Source organism: Parasteatoda tepidariorum, chromosome 6 (genome assembly GCF_043381705.1).
Source record: "Parasteatoda tepidariorum isolate YZ-2023 chromosome 6, CAS_Ptep_4.0, whole genome shotgun sequence".
NCBI classification, from domain to species: Eukaryota; Metazoa; Arthropoda; class Arachnida; order Araneae; family Theridiidae; genus Parasteatoda; species Parasteatoda tepidariorum.
The window spans coordinates 2,314,674-2,335,176 of NC_092209.1; the positions used below are offsets into that span (position 1 = coordinate 2,314,674).

At 29.0% G+C, this 20,503-nt stretch overlaps 1 protein-coding gene across 1 annotated transcript in view; it reads right to left on the reverse strand.

Annotated features, from left to right (window-relative positions):
* Window positions 1-20,503, reverse strand: part of LOC107444531 (bridge-like lipid transfer protein family member hobbit) — a 105,902-nt gene that overhangs the window by 37,288 nt on the left and 48,111 nt on the right. The window contains exons 29-39 of the mRNA XM_016058688.3: window positions 19,536-19,802; window positions 18,476-18,572; window positions 18,273-18,369; window positions 12,258-12,404; window positions 9,385-9,632; window positions 8,744-8,837; window positions 7,968-8,023; window positions 7,184-7,232; window positions 6,563-6,745; window positions 5,591-5,737; window positions 2,159-2,240 (exon numbers count right to left, since the gene is read on the reverse strand). Coding sequence (XP_015914174.1) covers window positions 2,159-2,240; window positions 5,591-5,737; window positions 6,563-6,745; window positions 7,184-7,232; window positions 7,968-8,023; window positions 8,744-8,837; window positions 9,385-9,632; window positions 12,258-12,404; window positions 18,273-18,369; window positions 18,476-18,572; window positions 19,536-19,802 — 1,467 coding nt within the window. The remainder of the gene's footprint in view (window positions 1-2,158; window positions 2,241-5,590; window positions 5,738-6,562; window positions 6,746-7,183; window positions 7,233-7,967; window positions 8,024-8,743; window positions 8,838-9,384; window positions 9,633-12,257; window positions 12,405-18,272; window positions 18,370-18,475; window positions 18,573-19,535; window positions 19,803-20,503) is intronic.

Below are 20,503 nucleotides of genomic sequence, written 5' to 3' on the forward strand. Positions count from 1 at the left end.
AAGTAAAATTTGACAGGGGCTAATCTAATCCCACAATAATGAACCCAGTACAGTGGTCGGAAAAACTACAATTTGTAGGGGAAGTCTTGGTTTATTTGTATTTCTACCAATTCACATAAATAATGAAAGACTAGAAATTATCTAACTCTAAATATTTATTGAAAAGGACAAAACACATAAAAATAAAACAAGGATAAAAAAATACAAGAATTTGGAAGAGGGGGTTTTGGGCTCGAATTAAACGTCCGTACTTAACGGCGGTTCCTGGCAGACTGTCCTAGTTCACCGCCAGAGGGGCTGTAGTGGGGGAAAGAGGAAAGCTTGTCACAAACTACTTTATTACAAATGTAGTTAACTACAACTACTTTTTTTAAATGTAGCGACTACAAACTACATTGGAATTTAGTACCTACTTCACTACTTTAAGGAGATGAACTTTGTTGGAGAACTTAATTTTCACTTACGTTTAAAATGGTTTTGAATAAAAAAATTAGCAGACACTAAATTTAAGGGAATAATTAAGAATTATTTATTCATGCTTACATTAGCAAATTTGTTATTCCAAAAGATTCCTTGTCGAATTTGTTCATTTAACCTTGAACTTTTTATGCCTTTTTCAACAACGAATATTTAATTTAAGAAATGCAAAATTAGTCGTGATACTTTTCTAAACTAACGCTAAAAGTAGTAGCCAGGAATCGCTACAAACTACTGTTTTTTTTTTGCACTACTCACTATACTACTCTTTTTTTTTTTTTTTTTTTTTTTAAAAAGTAGCACACTACACTACAAAAAAAGTAGCAAATACAGTAGTTTCACTACTTGCAATGCACTACTTCTTATCACTGGATATGGTGAACACTCAGTAGTTATGAACATTTTTAGAGGGATTTTGTCCAAACTGTTGTTTAACTTATGCTATTTCATACATTTATGGTGAACAAATGAGATTATAGAAGTTGGATTATAGCCTACTCAAATTTCTTTTTTGATTGCCACTAAATTTTGAGTCTAAGTAGTAAATTCAAAGGTATATAATTATGCCTTTTAATTAAAAATAAAACAATACACATAAATGAGAGTTTTAAATGAATAATGTGAATGGTTTAAAAAACCAGGCATATGAAAAAACAAATTTGTAGCCCGAAATTGCAACTTTTTTCAAAAATTTTAGAAATAAAAACATAAAAAAAATGCCACAAATTACTAAAATTGAACATATAAATGTTTAAAAAATTAGTGACCTACACTTTGTTATATGGAGAGTATATTGAATTTTAATATTCTGATTAAAAATTTTGTCACATGAAGGAAGCTATGTTGCAGAGACAATATTGAAAGTAGAAACTATATTGTAGAGATATATATTTTGTTAGTCAATAATTCATAAAGATTGTTCCATACCAGTCACTATTTCCAACAATACTGCAATATGCTAAAAATATTTTTTGAAAGATTTTGTATATAGTGAACCATTTTCACAGATAGTAATAAGGAATTGACTGTAAAAAGGGATGTAAAAGCATATCTTAAAAATAAAATTTATAGGAAATTGTAAATAGTTTTTTTTGGATAGTAACAAAGTGTTTATTCCGTTAAAAGTATCATATATTTGTAAATTAGTTATCATAGTTTCATTTAGAGTTAAATTCTCAATTATAGTTGGCTGACATTCTATAATTTTTACTTTCGATTCATAAATAAATAAAAATGTCTCATTTCATAAAATAAGAAATGAAAACAACATAAGAGGTAAAAAAAGATAATTAATATGCTTAATATTGAAAATCTTATTGGAAATTGTAACTTTGATACTAAACTACCATGGGATTGAAAAACCAACGCAAGACCTTTATGGTTCCATAACAATTTTCCTTCCCTATTGTTAATGCTATCAACGCTAAAATAAAATTTCAAAAAACTATTTGAAAAATTATTTTGTAAAACAATTATTTTTTGCACAACAAGTTATAAGACATAGAAAAACGCCAAATGTATATAAAAAAAACTACATTTTGGTTGCTTACATTGATTTTTCTAATGTATAGCAGTACACTAAGGTTTTGAAATTTTTTTCACCAGAAAATAAAAATTTAGAAGACCTCAAATTTAGACCTAAGAAGAAATTTGGAAGTGAGAAAGAGATTAGAATTCTTACTGAGCCATTTTTTCTGAAGCACATCATCAGTTTCACATGCAGACACTCCATACAGTTTTTGTTCACGAGTTGTGCCCTCCATCTATAGGTGGGAGAATACATTTTTAGCTTTTACACATTTTAAAAGTATTTTTACTCTAAAAAAATAAATGTACAGTGTTCAAAAGAACAAACCCACCCTGAACAACTTTTGTTGTAATGATCGAATTTTCACATACTAGATTTGAAAATGAATGGTTTGAGGGGGTGACTTCAAATATGTTAATTAATTAAGATAGACAATATTAAGTTACAAAATCGGATACAAATTCGTACTTTCTTTAATAAACATACCCTTTTTTTGATGAATACAGATGTCTGACCTCAAAATGTAAGTTTCAGCTGCAATCAGTCCCAATAATTGGGTCAGAAGAGCTGTAGAAAGTTTGAACCCTTTAATGTTAATTTCACTTTTTGTGTGTTTGCTCTATATCTCTACAACTTTTCAAGCGAATTGCACATAATTAAAAAATTCATTTATTCAAACAAAATTCCATACGTAAAATGGTTATTAATAATTATGATTAGTGATGTAGCGAATAGTGATTTGGTCGAATAGCTGAATATTCCGTCAGAAAAGAAATCGGCTGAATAGCAACATTTATTTATTTATTAAAAAAAATCATTAACAAATATTATTCCTTATACTTAAAAGCTGTGACTGCATTTTTTGCGACAAACTTCGTTAGCACTAATATCTTTTAGCAAGATACTCCTAATTTTAATTACTAATTTAAAGAAAAAGAAGCATTGTTTCTGCAAAAAAAAAAAAAAAAAATCTACATCATATAGAATAAAATTGTATATAATTTTTTTAAATTGTAAATGTAACATGTTTTATGAAATCCAGTAATATTCATGTGTATTAGTCATATACTAGCATTACTCATCAGTTTTTTTTATTCCAGCATAATTGTTATTATAGTATTTTCACATTTCGTAGTCGGAAAAATGAAACCAATAATTTTCTTTTTCGCATTTCGTAAATTATTCTTACATTAAACAAAAATTATTAAAAATCGTTAAACCTTGACAAAAACTATAGAAAAAATGATCGACGACGAGACTCAACGAATCAGACTCTTAAAGGGGTTACAAAAATGTGTGTTTCAAGATTCAGTTGTTATAATAAATATCATATTAAAAATATTGGATTTTTAAAACTATGTGGAAATCAAAAGCGATACTAACCAAAAAAAAACTAATGAGAAAAAAAAGATTGAAGTAAATACTAAAAAAGAAGCGTCAAAAAGTAAATACTCAAATGCGCAATTCGAATTTCTCACATTGGCCGAAATATATCAGGATATTCAAAAACCACATAAAAATCAATATCAATAATTGCCTAAAATAAAATCAAAATACAACATGGTTTTACAATACTATTAAAGCAAATTTAGAGCCTCAATACGTGATTATTTAATTCGAATTACACGTGTTAATAATGACCAATAGCGCAATTTTAAAACCCATGTGAAAATCAATAGCACTAACAAAAACTGCCGAAAAATTGAAAAAACAATAAAATCATCGCATTCAAAGTACGTAATCAAATGCATGATTTGAATTTTGCGAGTAATAAAATGATGTAAAGAAAATATCGGGATTTTTTTTTTCAAGTTGAAAATTTGTAGCAAAAAAGATTGAACCATCTCATGGAATAACTATATCGGCGAAATCAGAGCCTGTCAAAGAGTGATTCCTTGAATCCGTGATTCGAAAATCATGTGTGCAATATCATATTAAAAATATTGAATTGATTTCATCATCTTAGTTGGCCAGACAGCCTAATGTGGGCTAATGCCTTCCTCTGAAGATTCCTCCAGAACGACTTCCGATTTATCTTTGATCTCCAATTCTTTTCATTAATTGCAAGAAAATCAGACTCCATGGAAAATCAGATTCCCATCTCAACTGCAGCCTTCTCCGCTTTCTTGATCCAGTTTGTCTAAAAACCTACATCTTTTTTATTGTATTGTCATCAGGCATTTCAAACACGTGGGCCATCCAATTCATTCTACTGATTTTAATGTATTTAATAATATCAGGTTTCTTGTAAATCTCGTACAGTTCAAAGTTAAATCTCCTTCTGCAGTTATTGTTTTCATTTACACCACCAAGTCTAATCCACAAAATCTTTCTCCGAAATATTGCAATACAATTTTCCTCCAGTTTTGTGATTGTCCAAGTTTCAGAAATATATAACAACACTGGCCTGAAAAGAGTTTTGTAAATTAAGAACTTTGTTCTTCTAGAAAGAAACATAGGTTTAATAAATCTTCTCAACCCATAGACAGCCCTAATTGCCAGATAGAGTTAGTTTTTTATTTTGATTGAATCGATTTCATTTCCATCAAATTAAAAAAAAGAGAGAGATAAAAGCGAAATGTACCACAATCATTAATTAATTCATTTGCTACAAATTTGAATTTGTGAAAAACTCCCCACTTACAGTGATAGTTTATTACGTTAAAGGACGGATATAAAATGTAAAAAAGTAATGATAAAGGAATAAGTCTATAAGAAACGTTGCGTTAAAATGTTGTTCGATAATTAAAACAGAAAAACGAAACAAAGAAATATTTTCAATTCCTCAAACAAAAGTGTTAAAAAAAGGAGGAAATTACCTTGCTTAAACGTAATTAAAAAAAAAGCAGCAGTACAAAACTCGTTGTACAGTATAAAGTAATCTAGTTTCAATTCTTCAACTTTTGCTTTTCCCTTTGTCTTTCAGAACATAAATTTGCAAATTTTAGAGATCAATAAATATGTGAAAAACTACTTCTAGTAATGCATAGTAAAAAATACTATTTTAGATTATTTTTTTTAAATTTATTCAAATTAAAAAAAATACTTTTCCAAAAAATAAATTTTTTAAAAATACGTAGACGAATATTTAGCCAAATATTCATTACATGTATAATTATGGATAACTCGGAAACTGATGCCCGGTGGCCGAGTGGTAAAGCTTCGCAGTCTCGTGCCATGGGTTCAATCCTCGGGTCGGGCAAGGTCGACTCAGCCTTTCATCCCTTCAGTGGGTCGATAAAAGGAGTACCAAGCATGCTTGGGGACTAAACATTGGGTGTTCTGCGTTTGGTTGACCTTCCAACCAGAACATCTCCTCCTGCACCCCAGAGCCCAAGATCGAGAAACTGAGATGGGCACAGTAGTCCCTCTTTGGGCTGTCATGCACACTTAGTTCAGTTAACTCAGAAACTATTTGACTGAAAAAAGGTGCATTTATTCAAATAAAGTAGGTTTCGGCCTGATTTTGTAGCCTAGAACCTACCTATTTAAGGTCACCACTTTGAACCTTTAAGATTGAGTCTATTACAGAAAAAAATCAATCATTATATCAAATATGTACAAAGGAATGTGAAAATAAAATACCTCTTCAATGAATACCATGGAGTTAGCTTCTGATTCTGCGACTAACTTCTGAAGCATGGATGCAGCGTGACTAGACTGAAGGTTGCTGATGGGACTAGGACCTGCTGACACACTTGTCTGGGAAGTGTTTGTCTGGGAACGGACTTTCTGTTCCAAAACAGCACAAGACTTCAATTAATTTATATCAACACACTAAATAAATTGTAATTAACAACAAACATGAATGAACCTTTTCATTTATACCCACAGCATAGTCGTGAATGCTTAACACAATTCATAACACCAATTCTTGTTAATCCCTACAAAAAGGATTTTTGAGTGTTCCTCATGCAATGGGGAAGAATGGAATGGAACTTTGTGAATTGCTTTTTTTTTTGTAAATTAAAATTATATGCTTATACATAATAATTTATTTAGATGTATATCATGATTATTTTGTATAAAAAAAAAGAAATGGAAAGACTTGCTAATAAATAATAAAGAATTAAAAGAATAGCTTGGACGCGATTTGAAATATAACCAAAACCTATTTGACATATTAAAAATTATAGGGTCACCAAAATATGATTTAAGTTCAATTAATTTCGCCATATGTTGAATACACTAGCAAAAAAGAAGTCAAAAATAAATGTAAATACACAATTATAATAGCAGTACAATACCATAATTGAATACAAAAGTAGCACATAGTCACAAAAAATACCCAGTCCATTAGCATCATTGAGATCAATTTTACTATACGCTCTGTAAATAGAATAGGTGTCTTAAGGCTTCACAATTTTCTCTTTCCATGTTTGTACCCTCTCTGCTGCCATGTTTTAGGGAAATCGTGCTTTTCCCCCCATGGCAGTACATTTCAGTAAGTAGTTTGCATGCATTGGCATGGGGGAAAAGCAAGAAAATAATGGTAAAGAGTAGAGAAACCTTGAGACACCCATTCTATTTACAAAGAATATCCCCTTCGTTCTTTACCTGAGGAGTATTTTGAGATTCTACTTTAAAACAGCGAAGAGCTTCAGTGGACAGATTCTTCTTTAGTATCACAGTTTTCTGGTAGCTGTCCAACAGACTGAAAACAACAAGTCTATTGTGCCTGGTCCATGCACCTTTTAGACCGTACACCACTAGGCGGTGAGTGGGAGTTTCAGCTTTGTCCTACAAAAATAAATTATAGATTCAGATAAAACAGACTCGTACAAAAACAAATTATAGAAATTAAATACAACTTAGTTAACAAAACCAAGTAAAACTGTACACAGGAAGAGTCCTTGTTGGGGGTATATATATGTATTTTGATACCAAATACTCAATCCAAGGACTGTCACATATAAGAAATTATGACACAGTGCCAGCAACAGCCGTTGTGAATGAAGTAGATAAAGAAGATTTAGGCTGTGTAATTTTGAGACTAACCACTCGTATGATTTATAACATTGCTAAAGGGGATAAACTAAATGTAAATGTTACAGGCTAAATACAAATGCAGGTATTACAAGTATTAGAAAAGAATAAACTATTTTTCACTTAAAAGAGAAAGAAAAATTAAATCATTATCAATTCTTAAAAAGCGTGGAAAGTTCTAATCCTACTTACTTCTTCTGATACAACGTCTTTGACTATCTCTTCTCTTCCATAGGATACTCTAGAAATGATTGCAAATCAGTCAGATATATACATGAAATATAAAACTATTCTAAACAGGGATAGCAAATTTCTTCAACAAAGAACAAAAAACCAACTCGGGGAAAAAGATTTCTTACAACCCAAGTAAAAGAAACTAATTTTGAAAAAGAAATATCTAATATTAAAACAATATTTGAAACAGTTTATGCTTGCAATCTAGTTTAATAATAGTGTTAATTTTTAAATATTTGTTCATTATTGTATTCAATTCTGTGTTTATTCAATATTTTAACTAAATTTAAATTGAATCAAAGCAATAATTTTTTGAGACAAAATAATATCATAATTACTTGATTAAAAACTTAATTCCTTTCAAAAATATACAAATTGGAAATAACAGTCAACATGGCACCCATTTTCAAGACTTGCCAGACGTGAATGAGAAAAAAAAATTGATTTGAGATATAAAACATAAAGTTCCCGACGAAAAATAAAGGTGAATACTTATTCGTATGAAAGGTGATTCCCTTGATAGCGATATTTGTTTCTTACCACCTTGTTATAGCGTGTGGAAATGCATTTAATCCTGATTTGAACCCTTCTCATAAAAATCAAAAACATTAAACTTTTTAAGTATCTCGCAAAAATTATTATTTTTTTAGAGAAACAGTTTAAAATGTGAGAAAGAAAATTCCAATATTTTATCAATGTCTCAGTCTTAAAAAAAAAATACAAAATGTGATTAAAAACATACCTGTTAACACTGAGAAAATAACTTTGTTCAACATCAGTGTCAAAAGATTGAGTGGGCTGCAAGCAAAAGATAAAAAAGTAAAATAAAGTGTAAACAAAATAAAGTACATGCAACTTAATTTAGGATACATGTTTCATACTAAAATATGAATAATAATGACTGGATAATAATAATGAGCTTCATATTCTGAACTCAACTTGAAATGCGTGTTTAAAAAAATGGACATGCACCTTTTCAATGTTCAACCTAGATGAGGAATTTCCACTTACTTTTAAACATTAAGCACAATTGTAACAGAGAAAATTTCTGGATTTCAAAACAGGGGTGGCAGAGTATAATACAGATGAAACATTTTAAGTATCTCTTCATATACAGAACACTAAACGATAGAGATTTTTAAAAATCTAAATTCGTACAATGTCAATCTAATACCATTATTAAAAATTTATAGAATGCATGGCAATTTTCTAAAAATAACTGTTCACTTTTAATATCTTTTCAAAAAGGGCTTATTAAAAATATTTTTTTAACAAGTTAGTTAGGCAAAAAGATGACATCACTTTACAAATTTATTTACATCTATTAGTTTATTCGTAAAAAAGAGAAAAATTTTCATAAGAGAAGTTTGAAAAACAGCGTCAAATGCTATGCCCTTTTTCTTAAATGGCTATGTCCATTTATGCAAGTATTTCGAGCTGTGTTCATTTTCACTCATTTCGAGCTAAGTTCAGAATAAAAAACCCACCGACAAACGAGTTATTAAATTAAACAATTACATTTTCACTCTCCTCATCCATACAGTTGTACAACCATATTTCACTGTCAGACAATTCTGAATTCAAGTAACCTATGTTCCACACAGGGCGAGGTCTGAAAAGCAAAATATATATATATATAATTCCCTGCAAAACATAAGTTTTGATAACTATTAACAATCCAATTTAATATTGTTCAGAAAAAAATTGCTTCACTTGCCAAATACACATATTTTTACATCATTTTAAATTATGTAAATTCAAATGAGAAAAATCTAAAATACAAACGAAAATCGAATAAATAATTTCTGATCAATAAAATAACTAAAAAAAATCTGTATATTTAAATATATATTTGTTGAATTTTGTCATTTAAAATTTATTCACTTTAAAGAGCGGTATTGCAATGCAACTCAAATTTTATGGTAATTATTTGATATGGTAATTTTCTTTTTCATTTCGGCATTTCCCTCGGTCTTTCGACATCTGAGAAGGTGCTTCATTATAGAACCTTTAGTATGTCTGTTTACGTGGAATATTTGTGATCTTTTTACATTGTTTAGGGATATTTATACATATTATGAAGTTAATCCTTTCCATACTTAAGTAGTAATAAATGAAACAAAAAAATAAAGTTTAAAAATGCTATGCAAGATTCTTACCTACGTTTGAGGCCGTCATTAAGATTAGTAATGGATTGAGTGTTTTCAGAACTTAAAGAGAGACGTCCACCCCTCACTTCGAGACCCCTCTGTTTCGCAAATGACATCCAGTAAATGATTTTGAACTTGTGGAGATTGAGAGAGACGCACAACCTGTGATAGTGACGACTCAGCTGAGGTTTTCTGGGCTTTGTGTTGGAAAAAAGTACTCCTCTCCTTGTCAAACGTGTCACCCCAGATAGAATCATCTAATTATTTGTACATAATGATCAAATTAATTAAAATTTATTCACTACTTTCGAAAAGTAAATGATTTAAGAATTTACAATGCTATTAAGAATTTACAATGCTTAACTTCATTAACTACTTAAAATTAATAAGTTAAGAATTTGCAATACAGTATACTCTTGATATCTCAAAGTTGAAGGGAAGAAAAACAATTTAAAGATTGCGAGTTTTCGAGATAACAAGTTCAGAGTTAAATACGTTTCTAAAAGGCAGAAAAAATATATTCTAAAGTATGACTCTAAAATGTAGAGTCAAAAAACATAAGAATAACTACCATTAAATATGTAATGATAGTTGACTATAAGTCTAAATACAACAATGATAATTTTATTTTTAAAAGTAAGACAAAAATAATTATACATTAAATAAAAAGAATTGGTAAAAAATTATTTTACATCGTGGTTTTTACATTTTTTATTTCTATTTCGAAAAAAATTCGACAAAAACAAGATTTTGAGAAGAAACTCTTCAACACAGGAATTCAAATTAACATTATGTGGACGATATATAATGTCAAGGGGAAAATATTTTTTTGACACAACACGATTTTCAAGATATCAATGTTCAAGATATTGAAAGTATACTGTACTAAAATATGTTTCTAATCAGAGTTATAACCTTAAATGCTATCTTTACAGTAAAGTCGCCATATTCAACTCTTGGGTTTTTAAATTTTGATTGCTTGAGTTTATCCTAAATCTGAGTGCACAAACAAGTCAGCATCCAGAAAATGACCAACACAGAGAAGATCCATCTTTTGAAAGGTATGTTGACTAGTGGTGACAAGGGTTTGAAACTGAATGTTAATTGGATCCATGTTTACAGAACCACAATTAGGTCGATGAAGTACAACAATACTTAAAAAAAGTATCATTACAGATTTTTAAAAATATCTTCTACAAGCTACAAAAGGTAAAAAAAATCAAAAGAGCTTTGAAAAATTACTGTAAAGGACACGAAACTAACAAGTCTTTTTCACAATAGCATCTAAAATATTGTAGCTGGTGCCTAAACATTGAGTAAAATTTAATTATAAATCAATTTCTTATTTGAAACTTGCTACTTTTCATTCTATAACTTGCTGGTTTTTAAAAATTGGTCGCAACACCTTGCAATTTTCTATTTTGTAGAGATAATATGCTTTGAAGGTCTAGGTTATCAAACACTTTTCATTTAAATACACTGCACTGAAATTTAAAAATTGCTATATTTCCTTTCATTTATTAAAGAAATTCAATAATTAAGACTTCTCAATAGTTCAAGTAAACTTGGTTTTGTCCACCTCAAATTATTAAATTCGATTGTACTACTTTCAAAAAATAAATAAACAGAAAAAAAGTATCATAAAAATCAAAGTTTAAAATCGCATTTCACATTTTATTTTTAATTCATTGAGTACATGTAAAACACATCACAAGTGGGTGTCGAACTGGATTGCTGCTGAATCGTTACACAACCAATTATATTTTGACGTCGCTTGAAGGCACCCAATTAAATCTGATCCAAAAACTGATTCAGCATGATAATAAACTACACCTAATAGCTGTTAGGTCAACATGCCGTCTTAAATAAGTCTTCACTTATACACATTCATGATAAACTATAAGTGTTTCTATTTTAAGAAAGATGCTAAAAATTGCTTAGTAAAAAAATGTTTGTGAATTCAAAACAAAACTAATGTAAACAAATGAATTGATAATGTTTAAAGTATGCATTTAAAAAATCACAAAATCTATAATTTTAAATTTACAAAATAAAAAAGGCATTTCATATTAATTAAAGTACAGTACATATTAAAGTAAAGTACATATTAATTAAGGTAAAGTACTGTTAAAAATATGAAAAGCTAATACTGTTAAGAAATTAGATCTTTTAAAGAAATATTTTTGGAGCCACTGGTATCCATTGAAATGAAACTTTTGATTGAAAATGCATCATTTCATTGAAAATGAACTTTTACTTATTTTTAAAATACATTATTTGAAACAATTGCATAGGAATACACAAGAAAAATAATTATTTAAAATCCATTTTAATTACCTTCATACAATGTGTGCGTATATATATATATATANAGTAAATATATATATTGCTGCAAATGCTCTCCATGTACTCCAAAACACATGCTCTCTGTGTATTTTATTATTTATTACAAGGAAAACTTGTTCATGCTTGTTCAAAAATTCAGAGGACCTGAATCAGGTCATCAAAAGTTTCCTTCAAGTCAATATGATGTTTGTTTGTTTTTAATTTATGGTTGATAACAATTAAAAGTAATCTAATAAAAAGAATTTCCTCATTATGATTACAATTATTACAGATTTATTTTGCACTTAATAAATTTATATTTGTTAATAAACATGAATTTATGTTGCATTATAAGTACACAAACTCATATTCTAAATTTTATGAGTTAAAAATATCATATAAATACTTACATTTCACAATACTGTGAGAGGATTACACTGGGATTCACATGAGAGAGTGTGCAAATGGAAAACAGCTATTTAAAATCTGCTTTTATTTCTTTTGTGCCAAAAAGAAGGAAAACAATTCTTTTTCAAAATGAATAATTGCTATCTTACTTTTAAGTTTTCAATCCACCTGAGGGTGCTGCTGTAGAGAAGCATTGTGGGAACATCCTCCTCTGTTGCAGAATGATGATGTCGAGTTTCAAAAGCATAGGATATGTCAAGATTTTGTGAACGAAATGCTCGATAAGAATCATGAACCTGAAACATAGATCTAATGATGTTAAACATAAAAATGGTTTATTCTCTCGATAGCTCGTTAATTTATAGAAACAACATAAATTATCACATTTTGCAGCTATAAATTCTGCAAGCGTGTTTTTGTAAAGAAAAATAGTACAAAATCAACAAAGGTTCTTAAAAGAAAAGTTGCATGAAACCATATAAAGTTTGTACTGGATGTGATAGGAAACGTAGAGTGCAAATATAAATCATTTATTGATGCACAATCATCATTTATGGATCTGTGCAAAAATTATTAAAAAATAGAGGAAAAAAGAGAGGACAGAATTAATATTAGTTAATTTAAGAATGGAGCTTTAAAATAAAAGCTTTCAAGTTTAATGAATGGGCCTTGATTGTAATCCTTCCTTTGCTCTTCTAACTTAAATAATAATTTATTAGAATCTTTTTTAATAGTGATTGGTCTACTTTCTTACTTAAATTAGGAAATCAGATAGGCACATTTTATTTCACTATTGATCTCAAAATTTATATCATTATAGAACACTTTGTAAAGGGTGATGCTAAATAACTTGGACAAAGTTACCAGTCAAAATTTAAAAAACAATAATTGATAAACATATTAACTTTTATTTTTCATGTACTTTTTCCACAATTATACAGCTTGTTTGAAATTCCTGTCATAATTGATACCTTTATAAGTGACATGAGAAAAAAGAAGAGTGCTTTGAAAATCAATCTGGAAAAGTCATATTTTAGGTTTTATTTTATTTTACTTTGAGTTGCAAAGTCTTTTTCAAAACAAGCGCAGTTACGGGCAGTGTTCATAGCTATAGCAGTGAAATTCAGAATACCTGAAGGGGGTTATTGTCACTCTCTCTACACTCATTTATTGAATTTTTTTTTGTTCAACAGCAAGGTAAAAAAACTAAAAATGTTAACAAAAATTCAACAAGAAGCATTTTTATACCCACTAAATTGTTTGAGTAGTAAAACTCATATCCAATGAAGCAATGTGCTTTTATATGCGCATTGGCAAATTTTGGATCAGAGGCAGCCAACAGCAGAAATATTGCTTCATGTTTGCAGCTTTGCATTAAAGCCAAAGGTGGTCACTATAAAATTTACTTAAAAATAAAGGACTTTAAAAACTAAAATTTAGAGAGACTGACAAAAGCAAGAAAAATCATGAAATAATGAAACATGCAACACGAATACCAAAAAACCTCGCGTGTGAATTTTATTTTATTTATATTAGAACAGAACGATAGGTTGAATAGGTTGTAAATTGTTTTGGATGTTCGTCATAATGAATGAATATATTTTTTTAATTGTCTCTCTATTTTCAATTGCACCAAATCACATTTTTGATAAATTCATTAATAATTCGGCTAGTCTAGACACAGATTGCCCAGTTCCCTGACAGGTACTATAGTGAAACCTGAGTAAGTTGACCGCTTGGGGGGCACTACTTTAGTGGTCAACTTTTACAGAGGGACAAGTTAGTGTTTTCCTAAATATAATTCCTTACATAATATTATTCAGGGTAACTTAGATATTTGCTATGTAATTCAGACATTTTTATATATTATCAATCAAAAATAAATATAAATCATTCAATTTTTTTTAATTTCCAAAGGAATTACAACTTGTTACAAAAATTTAATATTAAACTTAGTAATTTAAGAAAAACAAATATGCATATGTTTTTAAGTATTTATATTATATTATTAATATTTTCTTAAAATATAAATACACAAAAACATAAATTAATATGAAGTGAGAAGAACATTTTAAGTCCATTTTTCATAAAAATTATGAATAGATCACCACCAACTGCATTTTGAGGATTGGTAAGTCTTGATAAATCAATAACTTGGGAAATTGGTAATTCTGGAGAATTATCAAGCGAAAGATGGTGAAAAGAGCGTTCGCGTCCAAGTGTCAACAAAAGGAATAAAAAAGAAACTAATGAAGAAGATGACAATGATACTAGTGAGGAAGAATCGATCGGCGAAGAATTTTGAAGAAAAAAATGCTCTTGCGAAACCCAATTTTCAACTTTTATTTCTCTTTCAATATCAGAAATTTTAAATTTTTATCTGAAATGTTTAAGAAATGTATATAAATATTTGTAACTTTTGTGTATATTTTTCCTTTTTGCGATTTCAATTTAATGCTTGCTTCTGAAAATTCCCATGCATTAAAATTTGTTTTTCTCAGAATTAGCTTTTATGGATACAAACTTTCCCCCATTGATTTTCATATGCTATTATAAAATTTCACACTATGATCAGTTAACATTTAAAATTAATTTAGTTATAGATTCAAACCTATTCCTAAAAAAGTCCTGAATAGTTCCTCATGTGGGCAACTCACAAAAAGATTTAGATTAGCTTTTAATACTATTGCACCAATACAGTTAAATTTTAATACATAACATAAAATAGACAATTTTCTGAAAAAATATTTCTTTTCAGGACAATTTATGAAGGATTTTGCATAACATTCAGCCCTGTGGCAGAATCACGGCGAAACTGCAACATTGTCACAGAATATTACCGAGTTCTTTCAGAAGAATTTTTCCTTTGGGAAGTAAAAAATTTTGATTCTCTATTCTGCTAAAATTTTCAAAAATTTTTTCTCTCCAGAATTAAATTCAAAAGATGCCTTTCTTGCACATCGTAGAAGAAAGAAATACTCGTGATTTTTTTATTCTAATTTGAGAATAGAGAAAAATAAAGAACAATGAAGTAAAAAATTTTGGTTTTCTTTTCGGAAGAAATTTTCGAAATATTTTCTTCAATAGAATTATATTCAAAAAATGCCTTTCTTGCGCATCAGAGAGGAAAAAAATGCTCATAATTTTTCTATTCTCATTTGAAAATATTGAAACATAAAGAATTATAAAGTAAAATAATTTGGTTTCATTTCAACAGAAATTTTCAAAAGATTTTCCTTTTCTCCTGAATTATATTCAAAAGACGTCTTTCTCATGCTTCGGAGAAAAAAAAAGGTTTGTGAACATTTCCTTTTTTTTGAGAATAATAAAGTAAAAAAGTTTGCTTTTCTTTCCTGCAGAAATTACTGAAATTCCCCCCCCCCCCAGAATTATATTCAAATGACGCCTTTCTCTCACATTGGAGGGAAAAGAAATACTACAGTTTTCTCAATTCTCATTTGAGAATTAAAGAAAAAAATTTAAAAACAAATTATTAAAAAAAAAATCCAAAACTTCAAATGTTTAAAAGTTAGTTCACTCTAGAAATCATGTCCTTTCATTCAGTTTTTTTCCAAAGAACACCAAATTTGACTGTGAGTGAGGATTTTGTTAAGAATTTAGATTTGTAGCAAGATAATTAATAAATGAATGTGGTACATTTCTTTTTTTCTAAAATTTAGTTAAAATAAAATCTATACACTATTTTCAATATATTACGCACATATAATGATTTCATTTGAAATCATTCGTTTAAGTCCTCATTTCAACTCTCACAAATGTTTTGATAATTTTTTTTTACAATTACTTCTACGAGTTTTTATTTAGTCTTTCTGAAATCGTGATGTCTTTTATTGCTTAGCCATTATTGATATTCTTGTGATTTTTTTTAAAAAATACCGACATTATTCCATCATGTGAAGTTCAATTCAGGGATTCAAGAAATGACTAGCCGAGGTGCTTGGTTTGCGTCAATATCCTCATTAATACACGCGGCATTTCAATCGTTTTTTAGACAGTTACTGCTATGATTTTTCACAATTTTTAAAATATATATATACAATTTTGTTACACATGAAATTCAAATCACTTATTTGATTATTGTATTTTAATGTGATAATTTAATTTTTTTTTAGATCGTTTGACTGACTTTTTCTAATTGCTATTTGTTATCGATTTCCACTGCATTTTTTAAAATTCTGGTTATTTCTCAATTGATCTGATTTCTGCATGTAAAATTTGAATTGCACTTTTAGCTAATAATTTTTTGACGTGCTCAGTTTATGCTGATAGTATCGTAAGTCTATGTAGCGTTTGAAGTGTATTTTCGGCATTTATTGATATTGATTTTCACATGGTTTTCAAATATCCTAATATGCAGTTAGTGTTATTGATTTCCACTTAGGTTTTGAAATTCGATTTTTTTAATACAATATTATTTATTACAACTGAATCTGGAAACGAAAGAAGCATTTAGCAACCCTTTTTTGAAGAGTTTGATTCGAGCGATTTTTCGGGGGTAGTTACGGTTAGGGATCGCATTATTTTTAATTAATTATTTTTTAATATGATGATGATTTACAAAAAGCGAAAAATGAAATAACAAGAGAGTATTTTCTCCTACAAGATGCGAGAATATCGTCCAGAATACTAGAATAAAAAAAAATAAAAATAAAAAAAATATTCAATTTCAATTGATTGAAATAGTCTTTTTTCTTCATAAAAACAACATTTCTATTACTTAAAATTAGTAACATGTAATAGTTATTATTAAAAGTTTCTTGCAGAAAGATATTAGTGCTATAGTGGTTTGTCACAGAAAGTCTGAAAAAATTCAGTCATGGGGACATTCATTAACATACTTAACTCATTTTAGCAGATAACATACAAGATGTGTCCAAGTAATATAAGTTTTATTAAATAAAATAAATCTAAATTTTGACAACAGAGGTCAAGTTAGACAGATGGTTAATGACAGGTTAAATAATAATGCTTTTATGTTTATTTTAAAGTTTGGTTGTGATATTTTAGAGAGCAATAAAATTAAAGGGTGCGTTCAAGTTATTTATAGTCACTCAGTATTTATAAATAATTTGTTGCAAAAGAATATCAAGGAGTTTTGAAAGTTATTCCAAGATTAACTTATGCAATAAACAAATGAAACATATCAGAACAAATCAAGTCATAACTTTAAAGTAAGACAGGTGTGTTTATGATACAAAGTGAAAAATCCTGAAAACTTCATGAGCAAAAACTTGATATAAAGATATTAATTTACATACTATACATATTTAATATAATTTTTAAAGTAAGATTTATTATTAAATTTCCAACCAATGAAGAATACCACACCTTTGTAGTAACTAATTTAAGAAAAAACTTGATGTTTACAAGAATCACGATATTATATTTTGAAATCACGTGAATATGAATCGCAATATGCGAAAATACAAATAGCGATATTAGATTTTTAACTTGCGTAAATCTGAAAAGAAATTTTGATATTACAAATGTGCGAATAAAAATAACTTCTTTTCATCTTAAACTTGCGTGAATACAAATGGCCATATTGGACTTTCAGAACACGTTGATACAAATATTGATATTAAGTCTAAAAAGCCGTAAATACAAAATGATATTGGAATTTTAAATCACGTGAATACGAATCATGATGTAAAATTTTCAAATCTCGTGAGTACTATTGGTTTTGTGGCAATGTGTTACTTTTAAATAAAATAAATAAGAAAATCGATGTTTAACATTAAAAACATGTGAATTAGAATCGAGATAATAGCAGATTCCACCATATTTTCAAATATTAAAAACGGCAAAAATACAACGAGCCAAAAAAGAAAAAATAATCAAAATGGCGGAAGAACCACATATGTGTTAAGGTTTCGTTAACAATTTAGCAAAAGTTTCAAAATTTAAATTTCAGATTCCAGTACTCTTAATTCTTACTTTAAATCTTAACCCTTACTTTAAATTGCAGTGCAAAATTTCGTTGGATTAAAAGTTTTAATTTAAGGAAGTATGCAAATCAATGGTCTTGAGAAACATGGAATTTCGTGAAATTCGCCGAAAAATCACATGCCCTATCTTTTACACCCAGAATGACGATATGAAAAAAAACCAGAATTCTGGGATACACCCCTGGTAAGGCTCACCTGGTTGATTGAATATTCAGGAACTTTGTTTGGAGCACATGGCATGACATTGTGATGGTCAAATGGGTTTCCAAGGCACAACCAATCCAAACTCACGCTATTACATTTTGAAAGAAAAAAAATACATATCTTAGAGGATGTTTAATGCAATTTTTTTAATAGAAAGTCAATAATCCATTACATTAGTATGTAATTATTGTTACCTGAGTTTTAGATGGGGGATGTGCAGAACTCTTATGTCATCATACTTGGATGCAGTATGAACATACATGTCTAAATCTCCTTTAGTTAAAATTCTTCCTGCAAACGAAAACATTCATAAAATATGCTTGTATGTATGCATAAACGCTTTCGATTCCAACACATACCATAAATATCAAATATTTAAACCAGCTGATGACTTATATAACATTTCATAGCGTGTGTATTATAGGGATGATAAACACTACAGATGGTTGGTAATCAGCAAAAAATTTATTTTTTGCCAATGGATATTTTAAAAGCTTTTGATGATTATGCAAAAGTTCAAATTCTCAATTTTTTTCATCGTCTTAACATGTTCATATTTGTTCAAATTGTTAACAAAACCTCACTTGCAATAAAAAAATTTCAATTCAGAGATGACTCCAATTTTTTAAAGTAGGTATAAATTACTTTATTAGTAAAGTAATATAATATATCACAGTTTTTTTAAAAATGAAAAAAATTCTGCTTGTTGTTGCTTATCCTCTTATTCTGACATTCGTCAGATAAGCTCCAATACGCCGTTGACAGCTAAAAAATTCGCAATAAAAAGGGAATCTGATGTAAGATCCACTTTAGAAAGTCCAAGGCAAACCAGAATATACTCTGGCAAAGCTGATTGAACACAGCATATTTTGTAATTAGGGAAGATCTTTCTGCCTCCCTCAAAAATAAACAACTTAAGACAGCCACTGGCAAATCTAGCCAAAGCAGTCTGGGTTATGATAACCACTTGCAAATTTGGCCAAATCCAGAAATAAATGAAGCCATCTGAAGGAGGGAATCAGCAGCTTCTGTTTGGTAAAAAGATTGGAGCACCGGACTCCGAAGTAATTAGGATAATCGGAGCTTTACCATAAATCTTCCAATGTTGCACTTTTACTATCATTAGGGATATGTCCACCAATGTCAATGAAAAATCTTTCAACAACTTTTCAAAAGCTGTGCTATAGATTAAGTTTTATCTATTATTCAACAATTAACAATATACATAGGGCAAATAAAAAGCTTTTTTTGTACCGTTAGTCCATTCGATGAAAACTTCAGTCCACGATATCTCCATATGCTCTGTTGTATTATATGGATCAAGTGAGGCTCTAAGGAACATATTCAGGTGTTGAGCTATCCAGGTCAGTCTGCCATGATAAAGCAGTCGCATTTTGTCCCACCAGGGCAGAGTTGGACTGGGATCCAGTGAGGGTCGACTGACCAGCTCCATTGCTATGTTGATCTGTGCAACAATAGGTTCCCAACTAGGTCCATAAGCCATTGACATATCTTCCATGTCTAAAAGAGAGATAAAATAGTTTAATAATGACAAGGGTTCGAAAAATACCTGGCACTTGGTTATCATGGCCTCTAACCAATAATAGCTGAAACCAAGTATTTTAGAACAATGTAAGCTGGAAAATCTGGACAGCTTTGGGATTGGGGAAATATGGATTTAAAAAATTTCTAGATTTTATAAATCGTACTTAAATTGTTAGAGATGCTATAGGACTATAATAACAAAAAAAAGCATCTGATTCCCTCTAAAACATATTCTACTACTGGCCCTTCCACAAAACAAAAATTGAAATTTTTTGAAAATGATTTATTTACAATTTTGCACACATGCATGAATATATATATATAGGGTAAACCAACCAGTGAAGGAACACTACCCAGTGAAGGAACATTTCATATATATTCATTAAAAATAAGAATTTGAAAGTTTTTCTTTAGATTGATTGGTAACAATAGCTTACTGCCAAACAATAGGAAGTCATCTAGCAATATTTTGGATTACCTGGTCAAATAGATTTCTCTGAAAAAATTTTTGAATTTGTTATTATCTCTGCAACACCTTGTTTCGTTGAAAAAATTATAAGGTGAGTGTTTGTACTTATATGTTTGAAGTGGAATTAATTGCATGTAGTAGTCTTATTTTTCTCACTGTGAAAAAGAGAATTCAAAATATAGTTATTGAAGTTACGTTTTATTTTTTT